A 14490-nucleotide genomic window follows, 5' to 3' on the forward strand; every position below is an offset into this window, starting at 1 on the left:
CACGGTGCCCAGCCAGTTTACTAGTGTCTTTGAAAATCAGTTGAAGGCTACAGCCCTCTCATACTTTCCTTAATTTTAATATTTTATTCTCATAAATAAAAGTAGTGGTATCCTTTTTATAGTCTATTGATCTGAGTGATTGTTTTATTCCTATGTATCTCAGTAAATTATTTATAAATGATTCTCTAGGTAAACAGTTTCAGAAAATAAGGGCAATATTTATAATTTTTATACTGCAAATGTCTTTTTGTTTTCCTTCTGATTTTTAAGGTAATGGTTACACCATTTACAACCACAACAGTAAAGCTTACGTATGTTTGAAATAATGTATTAATAAAATGTTAATTTGCATTAAAAACAATTCAACAATGAACAATTCAATTAATAGTGAACATCAATATTCACTGTTAATAGTAATTTTCCAACAGTACCTAAAGGAAAAGAGCTCTCTCTTTGAAACTGGGATGAAGACCCGGTCAAGCTCACAGTCTCCAAGGTCCACAGCCAGCCAGCAATTACACAGGAAATGCCACTTCCTCTTCACTGCCATGTCACAGACAATTACCTGGCTGACATACCTATAGTAAAACGAAGATAATCACATTAGGGAAGTGGGCTTGAAGCAGTTGTTTGTAGTAAGACGTAATCTCGGACCATTAGTAAACTTTCCAAGTAAATGAACTGTTTCATTGCAAGGCAAGAACTAAAGAAAGGAAGGAAAGTTGAGGCCAGACATGGTGGTGCGCGCCTGTCATCTCAGCACTTTGGGAGGCTGACGCAGGTGGATTGCTTGAGTGCAGGTGTTTGAGCACAGCTTGGACGACATGGCAAAATCCCATCTCTACAAAAATATATAAAAATTAGCTGGGCGTGGTGGTGTGTGCCTGTAGTCCTAAGCTACTTGGGAGGCTGAGGTGGAAGGATTGTTTGAGCCCGGGAGGTCAAGGCTGCAGTGAGCTGAAATTGCACCACAGCATTCTAGCTTGGGTGACAGACTAAGACTCTGTCTTGAAAAATAAAAACCAAGAAACGAGAGTAGATCTTATCTTTCCCTTCCCAACTTCTAAGGGAGTTCACGTACTAGACACCAGACTGCAAACCTTTCTCACCTATGAATAGCTCAGTATGTATATATACTTTTTATAACCTTTCTCTGTCCCATATGTGACAGTGGCTTGCCACCTTTTCAAATATCCCATCTGCCTCTCTTTCATCATCAGGGGGTATAAATGGGGTGTAGTCTTTAACGTTTACATTAATGACTTCTCACTCTACTTAGTCTCATCTCCGCTTCACAGGCCTCATCTCCACTTCACAGAGCCACAGGCCCTGAGAGTTCATCCTTTTTCCAACCACAGTGTTTTATCACTAACTTCTCCACTAACTTCCCCCATTTACACACTTGTCCTCTGGGGCACCTGACTGTACAACCTATTTGATTTCACCTCACAACTAGTCAGCAAACCTCCTCCTTTACTGGAATGATGCTATTTTCCCCAAGGGTCTGTGTTTACTGTCATGAAACCACTTAAATTTCTCTTGTCAAAATCTTTAGTTGAAAGTTATTTTCTGTGTTGGGAATATAGACTCCTTTAAACCTAAAGTATTTTTGGGGACTGTCTCATTGAAGCAGTTTATAAAACAACAGGTGACTAAGTTGCATTTGATTCAACCAGAGAGTGCATTTTATACATAAAAAGCTTTCACTTAAAAGCAAAATATGGGCCGGGGTGCCGACTCATGCCTGTAATCCCAGCACTTTGGGAGCTGAGATGGGTGGATTGCTCGTGCTCAGGAATTTGAGACTAGCCTGGGCAATGTGGTGAAACCCCATTTCTATTTTAAAAAATACAAAAATTAGCCAGGCATGGTGGTGCATGCTTGTGGTCCCAGCTACTCAGGAGGCTGAGGTGGGAGGATCACTTGAGCCCGGGAGACAGAGGTTGCAGTGAGCTGTGATCACGCCACTGCACTCCAGCCTGGGTGACAGAGCCAGACCTTGTCTCGGAAAATAAGAAAATAAAAGCAAAGTATAATAAAAGCAGAAAAAAACAAAATAAAAAAGAAAATATTTATTTTCTGATTGGTGAGAAACTATTCCCAGGCTTTTTGTGTGTCCAGTGTAACTTTTACTCTTATATTCCTTCAAATAGAAGAAAAAGTAGAGAATCTAAAGTGAGTGTTAGGAAAGTCTAGTTGAGACATTCACTATGATTAGCAGAAATATTATGGAAAAAATTGTCATTTGCTAAAAAAAAAAAAAAGGACTGGCAGTCTTTTTTATGGGAGGTGATTCTTTTGCTTTTCTGTGCTTTCCAAGTTTTCTGCATTAAAGCACATATAATGTTTGCAATTAAAAACATAAAAACAGGCCAGGTGCAGTGGTTCACACCTGCAATCCCAGCACTTTGGGAGGCCAAAGTAGGAGGATCGCTAGAGCCCACGAGTTTGAGACTGGCCTGGGCAACACAGGGAGACCCCATCTCTATAAAAAAAAAAAAAAAAAAGAAAAATTAGCCAGGTGTGGTGACGTGTACCTGAGGTCCCAGCTCCTTGGGAGGCTGAGGTGGGAGGATCATTTGAACCCAGGAGGTTTGAACTCCAGTCTGGGCAACAGGGTAGGACCCTGCCTCAAACAACAATGAAGAAAACAGAAATGAAAAGAAAATCAAATGGTGACTAGAGAATGCCTTCAAAAGAGCTTTAAGGGCAGGGCGCAATGACTCACGCCTGTAATCCCAACACTCTGGGAGACTGAGGTGGGTGCATTGCTTGAGGCCAGGAGTTTGAGACCGGCCTGGCCAACACAGTGAAATCCTATCTCTACTAAAAACACAAATATTAGCTGGGTGTAGTGGCGCACGCCTGTAGTCTCAAGTACTCGGGAGTCTGAGGCACGAGAATCACTTCAACTTGGGAGGCACAAGTTGCAGTGAACTGAGATTACACCACTGCACCCCAGCCTGGGTGACAGCACCAGACTCTGTCTCAAACAAAACAACAAAAAAGAGCCATAATACCTGATAGGAAGCTCTAGAGGTGACACATAATTCTGAGAATTTAATTGTAACGAATACTTATTGTTATAATATTAATTATAATTATTAATTGTAACAAGTATTTATCCAGTTCCTCTATAATCTTGGCACTGTTCTAGCTGCTGAGAATAGAATATTAATAAGACAGTATCTTTATCCTCGAGGAGCATGAAATCACTGTGAGCTAAAAAATAATAGAATTATAATCAAAGACTACATCTAGAATTAGGATCAATATAAACCAGTGGTAAGAAATTGTGAGAAAAGTAGAAAATATTACAGTGATGTAAATTTCTTTGGGTGCATCCTCTGAAAGAGTTAAATTTTAAAATTATTTTGCTATGATTATAAAATAACATCCATCATTCAATTTTTTCAAAATACCTAAAAGTACACTGAGGAACATTTAAAAAATTTATAATCCTGCTACCTGGAGATAACTACAATAATTTATTGGCCAGGCGTGGTGGCTCACGCCTGTAATCCCAGCACTTTGGGAGGCCAAGGCAGGCAGATCACGAGGTCAGAAGGTCAAGACCATCCTGGCTAACACGGTGAAACCCTGTCTCTACTAAAAATACAAAAAATTAGCTCGGCATGGTGGCAGTTGCCTGCAGTCCCAGCTACTTGGGAGGCTGAGGCAGGAGAATGGCATGAACCTGGAAGGCGGAGCTTGCAGTGAGCTGAGATCACGCCACTGCACTCCAACTTGGGCGACAGAGCAAGATTCCATCTCAAAAAAAAAAAAAAAAACAAACGTATTATATATACTCTAGACCTTTTCCTATACACATACTTTTCTATTATTTCATTTTTTTTTGAGACAGAGTCTTACTCTGTCCCCAGGCTAGAGTGCGGTGGCACGATCTTGGCTCACTGCAGACTCTGCCTCCCGGGTTCAAGCCATTCTCCTGCCTCAGCCTCCTGAGTAGTTGAGACTACAGACATGTACCACCACACCCAGCTAATTTTTGTATTTTTAGTAGAGACGGGGTTTCACCATGTTAGCCAGGATGGTCTTGATCTCCTGACCTCGTGATCCACCTGCCTCGGCCTCCCAAAGTGCTGTGATTACCGGCTTGAGCCACTGCTCCCGGCCTATTTTATTTTTTTGAGACCGAGTCTCACTCTGTTGCACAGGCTGGAGTGTAACAGCGTGAATGTATCACACTGCAGCCTCCACCACCAGGCTCAATGATTGTCCCACCTCAGCCTCCTGGGTATCTCAAACTAAAGGCATGTGCCACCATGCCCGGCTATATATATTTCTGTATTTTTTGCATAAATGAGGTTTTGCCGTGTTGCCCAGGCTGGTCTTGAACTCTTGGGCTCAAGCAGTCTGCCCTCCTCAGCCTCCCAAAGTGGTGGGATTACAGGCGTGTGCCACTATGACTGGCCTGTGTCACCATGACTGGCCTGTGTCTGTGTGTGTGTGTATATAAAATATATATACATAAAATATATACATACATAAATTTAAAAAATATATATATAATATATATTTTTTGAGACAGTCTCTCGCCCTGTCACCCAGGCTGGAGTGCTGGAGAACAATGGTGTGATCTTGGCTCACTGCAACCTCTGCCTCCCAGGTTCAAGCAATTATCATGCCTCAGCCACCCGAGTAGCTGGGATTACAGGCACGTGCCACCACACCCAGCTAATTTTTTAAACCTTTAGTAGAGATGGGGTTTCACCATGTTGGCCAGGATGGTCTTGATCTCCTAACCTTGTGATCCATCTTCCTTGGCCCCCCCAAAGTGTTGGGATTACAGGCATGAGCCACCACAACCGGTCTATTTTATTTTTTTTTGAGACAGAGTATCACTCTGTTGCCCAGGCTGGAGTGCAGTGCAGTATTGCAAACGCATCGCACTGCAGCCTCCACCACTGGGCTCAATGATTGTCCCACCTCAGTCTCCCGGGTATCTCAGACTACAGGCATGTGCCACCATGGACTGTTGTGGGAAGTCAGGGACCCCAAACATAGGGACCGGCTGGAGTTGAGGCAGAAGAACATAAATTGTGAAGATTTCATGGATATTTATCAGTTCCCAAAATTAATACTTCTATAATTTTTAACACCTGTCTTTACTGCAATCTCTGAATATAAATTGTGAAGATTTCATGGACATTTATTACTTCCCCAATCAATACTCTTGTAATTTCTTATGCCTGTCTCTAATCTCTTAATCCAATCATCTTTGTAGACTGAGGATGTATGTCACACCTCAGGGCCCTGTGATGATTGCATTAACTGTATAAATTTGTAAAATGTGTGTGTTTGAACAATATGAAATCAGTGCATCCTGAAAAAGAACAGAATAACAGCGGTTTTCAGGGAACGAGGAAAGATAACCATAAGGTCTGACTGCCTATGGGGTCGGGCAGAATACAGCCATATTTTTCTTCTTGCAGAGAGCCTATAAACGGATGTGTGAGTAGGAGAAATATTGCTGAATTCTTTTACCAGCAAGGAATATTAATAATTGAGACCCTGGGGAAGGAATGCATTCCTGGGGGTAGGTCTATAGATGACTGCTCTGGGAGTGTCTGTCTTACACGATTGAGATAAGGACTGAAATATGCCCTGCCTCCTGCAGTACCCTCAGACTTACTAGGATGGGGAAATTCCAGCCGGGTAAATTCTAGTCAGACTGGTTGTCTGCTCTCGAACCTTGTTTCTTGTTAAGATGTTTATCAAGACAATGTGTGCACAATGGGACATAGGCCCTCCTCAGTAATTCTAATTTTGCCTTGCCTTGTGACCTTTATTGCACTTTGAAGCATGTGATCTTTGTGACTTACTCCCTGTTTGTACACCCCCTCCCCTTTAAAAATCCCTATAAAAACTTGATGGTTCTGTGGCTTGGGGTCACCATCACGGTCCTACCAATATGTGATGACACCCCCAGAGGCCCAGCTTAAAATTTCTCTCTTTGTACTCTTTCTCTTTATTTCTCACACTGGCTGACACTTAGGGAAAATAGAAAACCTACACTGAAATACTGGGGGCTGGTTCCCCCAATAATGCCTGGTGCTATATGTATACACACATATATACATATGCACACACATATATATACACATAGTATATACACATATATACATACACACATATACATACACATATATACATATACATATATACATATACATACATACATATATACATACATATATAGACATTATACATGTGTGTGTGTGTGTGTATACACATATATTTTGTATTTTTTGCAGAAATGGGGTTTTGCCATGTTGCCCAGGCTGGTCTTGAACTCTTGGGCTCAAGTCATCTGCCCTCCTCAGCCTCCCAAAGCGCTGGGATTACAGGCGTGTGCCACCGTGCCTGGCCTGCATACTTTTTTTTTTTTTTGAGATGGAGTCTCGTCCTGTTGCCCAAGCTGAAGTGCTGGAGTGCAATGGTGTCATCTTGGCTCACTGTAACCTTCACCTCCTCGGTTCAAGCAATTCTTGTGCCTCAGCCACCAAGTAGCTGGGATTATAGGCATGTGAGACCACGCCTGGCTAATTTTTATCTTTAGTAGAGATGGGGTTCCACTATGTTAGCTAGGCTAGTCTTGAACTCCTGACCTCATGATCCACCTGCCTCGGCCTCCCAAAGTGCTGGGATTACAGGCATGTGTCATCGTGCCTGGCCACTTTTTTTTTTTTTGAGACGGAGTCTCGCTCTGTCGCCCAGGCTGGAGTGCAGTGGCCGGATCTCAGCTCACTGCAAGCTCCGCCTCCCGGGTTTACGCCATTCTCCTGCCTCAGCCTCCCGAGTAGCTGGGACTACAGGCGCCAGCCACCTCGCCCGGCTAGTTTTTTGTATTTTTTAATAAACACGGGGTTTCACCGTGTTAGCCAGGATGGTCTCGATCTCCTGACCTCATGATCCGCCCGTCTCGGCCTCCCAAAGTGCTGGGATTACAGGCTTGAGCCACCGTGCCCGGCCTACTTTTTTTTTTAAATCAACTTTATCATGGTATAATTTATACGTGATAAAATGTACCCATTTAAAATGTACAGTTCAATGCATTTTTTCCCTCTTTTGCAGCTGTGACAAACTTTAACCAATTCAATACCCATAATTTGGAATTCTCATTTGGATTTGACCACGTCAGGTACAGTTGGTCAAATCTGACAGGACGAAGACTGCAACAAACAACAACAACAAAAACCCAAAACTATGATCACTGAGGGCTCTAATGGTCAGGAGAAATTAAGACCAGCTGGTTGTTAATCTTAACTTTAGCCAAGGCAAAACCCCAAATCAGCTACTTACCTAGGGATAGGTCTCAGGTTGAATACTGCTCTCTACTACCCTAGAAGCAGGAAAAAACTCAAATTCGCCTTCCCTGTTAGAAGTGAGCTCAAACTCTAGAAAGGAGTTACCTGCCTCCCATGGTCATGAAGGCAGGAAAACTTGCTTTCCTTGTTGGAAGCAAGCAAACTCCAGAAAAAGGAGTTGTACAGCAAAATAAACTTTAGATCTCGACCAAATTTTGGGCGATCAGGGATTCTCTGGAGGGGGTGCTTCCAGGCCTCAGCAAATTGTCCTATTGGTTTGAGCCACAAAGGTAGCTCAAGCTGGCACCAAGCACCGATCGATTTGTCAAAGATTAGGGCTCCTCCACTTAGAATCCCTTCGTGGTTACCAAAATGTGAACCCCAAGTATCTGAGACAGGTCCCAGTCAGTCTAGAAAGTTTATTTTGCCTAGGTTAAGGATGTGTACCTATGATAGCCTCAGGAGGTCCTGATGACACGTGACCCTAAAATGCACAGTTCAATGCATTTTTTTTTGAGATGGGGTCTCACTCTGTCACACAGGCTGGAGTATAGTGGCATGATCTTGGCTCACTGCAACCTCCGCCTCCCGGGTTCAAGTGATTCTCCTGCATCAGACTCCCAAGTAGCTGGGACTACAGGCACGAGCCACCACGCCCAGCTAATTTTTGTATTTTTAGTAGAGACGGGGTTTCACCATGTTGTAGCCAGGATAGTTTCGATCTCCTGACCTTGTGATCCGCCCACCCTGGCCTCCCAAAGTGCTGGGATTATAGGCGTGAGCCACCATGTCTGGCCAGTTCAATGCATTTTGACAAATGTTTATACACCAGCACCATCAAAATATCACCCCCAAAAGCTCCCTATCCCTCCTTCCAGTCACCTCCTGTCCCCTCACTCCTGGCCCTAGGAGAACAATGATCTGCTGTCCTCCATCTTTATAGAATAGTTAGCCTTTTATGGAATTTCACATGTGCGGAATCATATGCTATATGCTTTTTTTTTTTTTTTTTTCTTTTGAGACAGGGTCTCGCTCTGTTGCACAGGCTGGAGTGTAGTGGTGCGATCCTGGCTCACTGCAACCTCCACCTCTTCGGCTCAAGTCATTCTCCCGCCTCAACCCCCCAAGTAGCTGGGAGTATAGGCATGAGCCACCACTCCCAGCTAATATTTGTATTTTTCTGAAGAGACAGAATTTCACCATGTTGCCCAGGCTGGTCTCAAACTCCTGACCTCAAGTGATCTAACCACCTCGGCCTCCCGAAGCGCTGAGATTAGAGGTGTGAGCCACAGTGTCTGGCCTATACATTCTTTATGTACAGCTTCTTTCACTAAGCGTAATTTAAAAAAATTCATCCATGTAGTTATATGTAACAATAGTTTCCTTTTCGTTGAGTAGTATTGCATTGAATGAATACACTAACATTTGTTTATTCATTTGATAGATATTTGTGATGTTTTCAGTTTTGGGCTATTAATAAAGCTGCTATGAACATATGTGTACAGGTCTTGCAGTGGACACATGTTTTTGTTTATCTTGAGTAAATACCTGTAAGTGCGATTTTCTGGGTCACATGGTCAGTGTATGTTTAAGTTCACAAGAAACTGGCAAGCTGTTCTCTGAAGTGGCCATACCATTTTACACTCTCACTAGGGGTGTGTGAGAGTTTTAGTTGCTCCTCATCCTTCCCTAAACTTGGTTTTGTGAGAATTTTTTTTTTTGGAGACAGTCTCACTCTGTTGCCAGGCTGGAGTGCGGTGGCACCATCCCGGCTCACTGCAATCTCCCCCTCCCAGGTTCAAACAATTCTCCTGCCTCAGCCTCCCCAGTAGTTGGGATTACAGGCATTTGTCACCACACCTGGCTAATTTTTGTATTTTTAGTAGAGACAGGATTTCACCATGTCGGTCAGGCTGGTCTCGAACTCCTGACCTCAAGTGATCTGCCCGCCTCAGCCTCCCAAAGTGCTGGGATTACTGGCGTGAGCCACTGCACCCGGTCTTTTGTGAGAATTTTTAATTTAAGCCATTCTGATGGGTGGCTAGTGCTCTATCATTTTCATATACTGATGACTAATCATGTTGAACATCTTTTCAAGTGCTTACTATACATTATTCACCTTTTTAAATAAAACTGGAAGGATGGTTTACAAGCTGATTTGTGCATACTGGAACAGAACAGAAGCAGCAAGAAAGTTATTAGGCTCTACTGACCCAGTGGCTGGTATATCTAGCCTAGGGGGAAAAATGTATTTTGCTAATAAATTTAGGCAGACCACATGCTCTTTGCAGGTGGGCAACATTTAGCAACAGATTGAATGCCTGAGCCTTGAGACTCCACTTCATTTTTCTCTTTTTTCCTAACTCCAAGGAACCAGTAATCTTTGTTCTTAATTAATTGCATCATCTACTTTCTCTAGCACCTCTCCTAATTCTGGGTGCTGCTAAAGAAAGATGCTGAATCATTCGAACCTAACATATGTTAGGTTCAAGGACTTTATCATTGTCTAGTTATTTCTCTAACTCCTCAGGCACATCTCATACAGTAATTCTAACCTTTCTCCTTCCTTAAGATCTTGACTTTTTTTTCCCTTCCCCCCGAGACAGGGTCTTGCTGTTGCCCAGGCTGGTGTGCAGTGGTGCAGATATACTCACTGCAGCTTCAACCTCTGAGGCTCAAGTGATCCTCCCACTTCAGCCTCCTGAGTAGTTGGGATTATAGGTGCACACCACCATGCCTGGCAAATTTTTTTTTTTTTTGTAGAGGCAGGGTCTTCCTATGTTGCTAAGGCTGTTCTCAAACTCCTGGCCTCAAGTGATCTTCCTGCCTTGGCCTCCCAAAATGTTAGGATTACAGGTGTGAGCTGCTATGCCCTGTCCTTAAGCTCTTAAGTTTGACTCAAAGTTTGACTGTCAGTAGATAGTTGTTTACTAAAGTTAGTCTTTAAGGATATCTTTTCATATTTACAAATACTTTTAATTTGTGGCACTTTCAGGGAATATTTCATTGGTGTTATTTGCTGTTCACAATCATAACATTTAATGAAAATAAAATTAGAGAAAACAAAGCATCTATTACTCTACTATCCAAAAAAAAAATCATAGTTAATCTCTCACACTTCTTTTCAGGGCTTATTCTTTGTAGATAGCTTTAAAACTGAAATCTAATAGTCGTTTGTTACTATTTGGGGCTCAAAGCTTTACTGTGATTTATTGTGGTGATCTTCCTTCTTCTCTCTTGGATCCACAAAGCAGCAGCAACAGCCAACAGGATATAAGTACTCACCAGGAGGGACTGACGCCGGAATTGTCATGCCAGAGCCGAAGGCTGTGCAGGTCCCCTAGAGGGGACCGAGTGGTGAGAAGGAAGACGTCCAGGCCCCCTCGTTCAAAGACTGTCTTCTGGGGGTCACAGAGGTGATGGGGCTCGCTCCGTCCCTCTGATCCATAGAGGGTGACGACAACCTACCATGAGACAGGGAAAGATAAAATAGAGGCATTTTTTTTTTTTTTTTTTTGAGACAGAGTCTCGCTCTGTCACCCAGGCTGGAGTGCAGTGGCTGGATCTCGGCTCACTGCAAGCTCCGCCTCCCAGGTTCACGCCATTCTCCTGCCTCAGCCTCCCGAGTAGCTGGGACTACAGGCGCCCGCCACCTCGCCCGGCTAGTGTTTTGTATTTTTTAGTAGAGACGGGGTTTCACCATGTTAGCCAGGACGGTCTCGATCTCCTGACCTCGTGATCCGCCCATCTCGGCCTCCCAAAGTGCTGGGATTACAGGCTTGAGCCACCGCGCCCGGCCAGTAGAGGCAATTTTAACACGATTCTTTGGGTTTATCCCTAAGGAGAAAGATGAAGCCATAGAAAACTGTATTTAGACAAAGTCTTTCGGATCTTAGACAAGCATAGAGAATTCTTCATATACACAGTATTTTTTTTTTTTTTCTGACACGAAGTCTTGCTCTGTCACCCAGGCTGGAGTACAGTGGTGTGATCTTGGCTCACTGCAACCTCCGCCTCCCGAGTTGAAGCAATTCTCGTGCCTCAACCTCCTGCGTAGCTGTGATTACAGGCATGGGCCATCACGCTCAGCTAATTCCTGTATTTTTAGTAGAGAAGGGGTTTCACCTTGTTGGCCAGGCTGGTCTCAAACTCCTGACCTTAGGTGACCTCCCCATCTTGGCCTCCCAAAGTGTTGGGATTACAGGTGTGAGCCCCCATGCGTGGCCCACATGTACAGTTTAGAACTAGAAAATACCAATCTCTAATAGCTTTTAAAGTGCTATTGGTTGCCAGGATATCACCAACTCAGAGTGTGTCTCATGTGGCAGAAGACACAAAGCAAGAACAAGTGAAGAACATTTATTTCATTAACCTTAGCTGTTGTAGCAGCCCTTCTTCGATATCCGGTGTAGACCTGAATAAGGTAGTGAAATTGAGCGCTGGGGTCATTATCAGCCAGGACAGTGACCTTCACCTGCAAGAAGAGCAGAACCAACCAAGTTACTAGGCCTCCATGTAGTATAGCTCCTGCCTCCTCCAACTGAGGAGCAGGAGGATGCACTCTGGCAGGTGTGGCAGCCCTACAGAAAGCAGGGCTGCGGTGTGGGCAGCAGACAGACACATGGGCAGACCTAAGCCACTAAAGTGGGAATGAGGCCTGAACCTCCAGGGCCTGTATCTGTCAAGTGAAATAGTCATAGAATCACCCAATCAGGTCTTGAGCCTCTAAATCCTTGCACCTCTCTCCCACTTAGGTATGGTCACCAGATAACAGAGAATACCCGGCTAAATTTGCGTTTCAGATAAACTATGAATAATTTGGAGCATGCTTACACTAAAGATGCACTGTTTATTTAAAATGCAAATTTAACTAGGTAGCCTGTATTTCTGTTTACTAACGCGGACAACCCTACACTCAGGGCAACAAGAAATGAACACTTAGCGTATTCTAGAATTTCCAAGTGCAAGAAAACATAGGAAGAACAAACACATGGAAAGAAGAGGCTGTCAAAATATTTTTGTTTTTAAAAACATACAAGTTTCTTGTATATAGTTACATTTTTTATTTTTTGAGATGGAGTCTTGCTGTGTTGCCCAGGCTGGAGTGCAATGTTGTATTCTCGGCTCGCTGCAACCTCCGCCTCCCAGGTTCAAGTGATCCTCCCACCTCAGCCTCCTGAGTGGCTGGGACTACAGACATGAGCCACCATGGCTGGCTAATTTTTGGATTTTTAATAGAGATGGGGTTTCACCATGTTGACCAGGCTGGTCTTGAACTCTTGACCTCAAGTGATACACCCACCTCGGCCTCCCAAAGTGCTGGGATTACAGGCGTGAGCCACCTCACCCAGCCAGTTACATTAAGTTATAATTTGATTTATATGTAAGTTTTGTTTTTTTTTTTTTTTTTTTTTGAGACAGAGTCTCACTCTGTCAGTCAGGCTGGAGTGCAGTGGCATGATCTCGGCTCACTGCAACCTCTGTCTCTTGTGCTCAAGCAATTCTCCTGCCTCAGCCTCCCAAGTAGCTGGGATTACAGGTTCACACCACCACACCTGGCTAATTTTTGTATTTTTAGTAGAGATGGAGTTTCACCATGTTGGCCAGGCTGGTCTCGAACTCCTGACCTCAAGTGATCCACCTGCCTTGGCCTCTGGAAGTGCTGGGATTACAGGTGTGAGCCACTGCACCTGGCCAGTTTACATATAACTTTCACATCCAATGTATAAAGTAAGATAAACTTGCATTTGACTTTAGTTAAGCTCTCTAGGTCTTTTCTTTTTCTTTTTGGAGACTGGGTCTCTGTTGCCCAGGCTGGAGTAAAGTGGGACAATAGCTCACTGCAGCCTCAACGATCCTGGGCTCAAGTGATCTTCCTACCTCAGCTACCCAAGTAGCTGGAACTACAAGCATGCACCACCATGCCTGGCTCATCTTGTTTTTAATTTTTAATAGAGACAAGGTCTTGCTATGGTGCCCAGGCTTGCCTTCAACTCCTGAGCTCAAGTGATCCTCCTGCCCTGGCCTCCCAAAATGTTGGAATTACAGGCATGAGCCACTGCACCTGGCTAGTATTTTCTTTTGGCTCATTCCTGTCCTAGAAGGAGTCCCACAAGGGTCCAATCTTGGAACCAAAGGAAACAAAAATGGAGAGAAAAGGTTCTTAGGTCTTCAGACAGTAGACATGAAGATAAATGTAAGAAAAGTTCCACTTGAATTTCTATGCCTCCCAGTGCCAGGCTTTGACAAAGTTGTGTTTTTCCCCCCATCTTATTTAATTACTCAAGACTATCATGGCAAATCTGTTGAACTCAAAGTCTCGTTACCTTCTGCATATCTGCTTGATCCTTTTTCCAAGCCCACACAACTGTGATCACATAGAATCCTAAAAGGCCAGCCAGCAGTGACACCCCAACAGGATTGTTAGTCACGCGAAGGAACAGTTCCACCGTGTCTTCAACATTCACGGTCCTGGGCACGACAAAGAAGTCGCTGGCAAAGAAGGTCAGGTGGTTACAGAGACACTGTGTCCTCAGAATTGTGCTCTGTGGCCCAACCTGGAATTAGAATCAAGACGTTGATTCTAGTTGGACAGAGTGCTAAGGAGGGGACAGACATAAAACAGACACCAGCAATTTAGAGATGGAAAGAGGTGCCTGGATCTCTCATTCACCACTGGTGATGACGTAAATTAGTATAACCAATATGGAAAGCAATTTAGCAACATCTAGTACAGCTGAAGAAGCACAAACTCTCTGAATCCTGCAGTTCCAGTTCTGAGTGTATATATGTTCTAGGGGAACTGTGCACATGTGTATAAAGATATGCGAAAAGGAATGTTTTGTCACCTTTGTTGATAATTATCAAAAATAGGAAACAACTTATATGTTCAATAACAGAACATACAAATTAACGGTACATAAGTAAGCAGAGGCAAACTGATGGAATTCTATACAGGAGTTAAAAATGAATGAATTAGCCAGGTGCGGAGGCTCACATCTGTAATTCCAGCACTTTGAGAGGCTGAGGCAGGTAGATCACCTGAGGCTAGGAGTTTGAGACCAGCCTGGACAACATGGTGAAACCCCATCTCTACTAAAAATATAAAAAATTAGCCAGGCATGGTGGTGGGCGCCTGTAGTCCCAGCTACTTGGGAGG

At 43.7% G+C, this 14490-nt stretch overlaps 1 protein-coding gene across 1 annotated transcript in view; it reads right to left on the minus strand.

Annotated features, from left to right (window-relative positions):
- The window catches only part of PKD1L3 (polycystin 1 like 3, transient receptor potential channel interacting), an 88119-nt gene that overhangs the window by 41959 nt on the left and 31670 nt on the right, over positions 1-14490 (minus strand). The window contains 4 exon segments of the mRNA XM_010354081.2: positions 432-578; positions 10617-10795; positions 11704-11805; positions 13658-13888. Coding sequence (XP_010352383.1) covers positions 432-578; positions 10617-10795; positions 11704-11805; positions 13658-13888 — 659 coding nt within the window.

This window comes from Rhinopithecus roxellana, chromosome 20, assembly GCF_007565055.1.
Source record: "Rhinopithecus roxellana isolate Shanxi Qingling chromosome 20, ASM756505v1, whole genome shotgun sequence".
NCBI classification, from domain to species: domain Eukaryota; kingdom Metazoa; phylum Chordata; class Mammalia; order Primates; family Cercopithecidae; genus Rhinopithecus; species Rhinopithecus roxellana.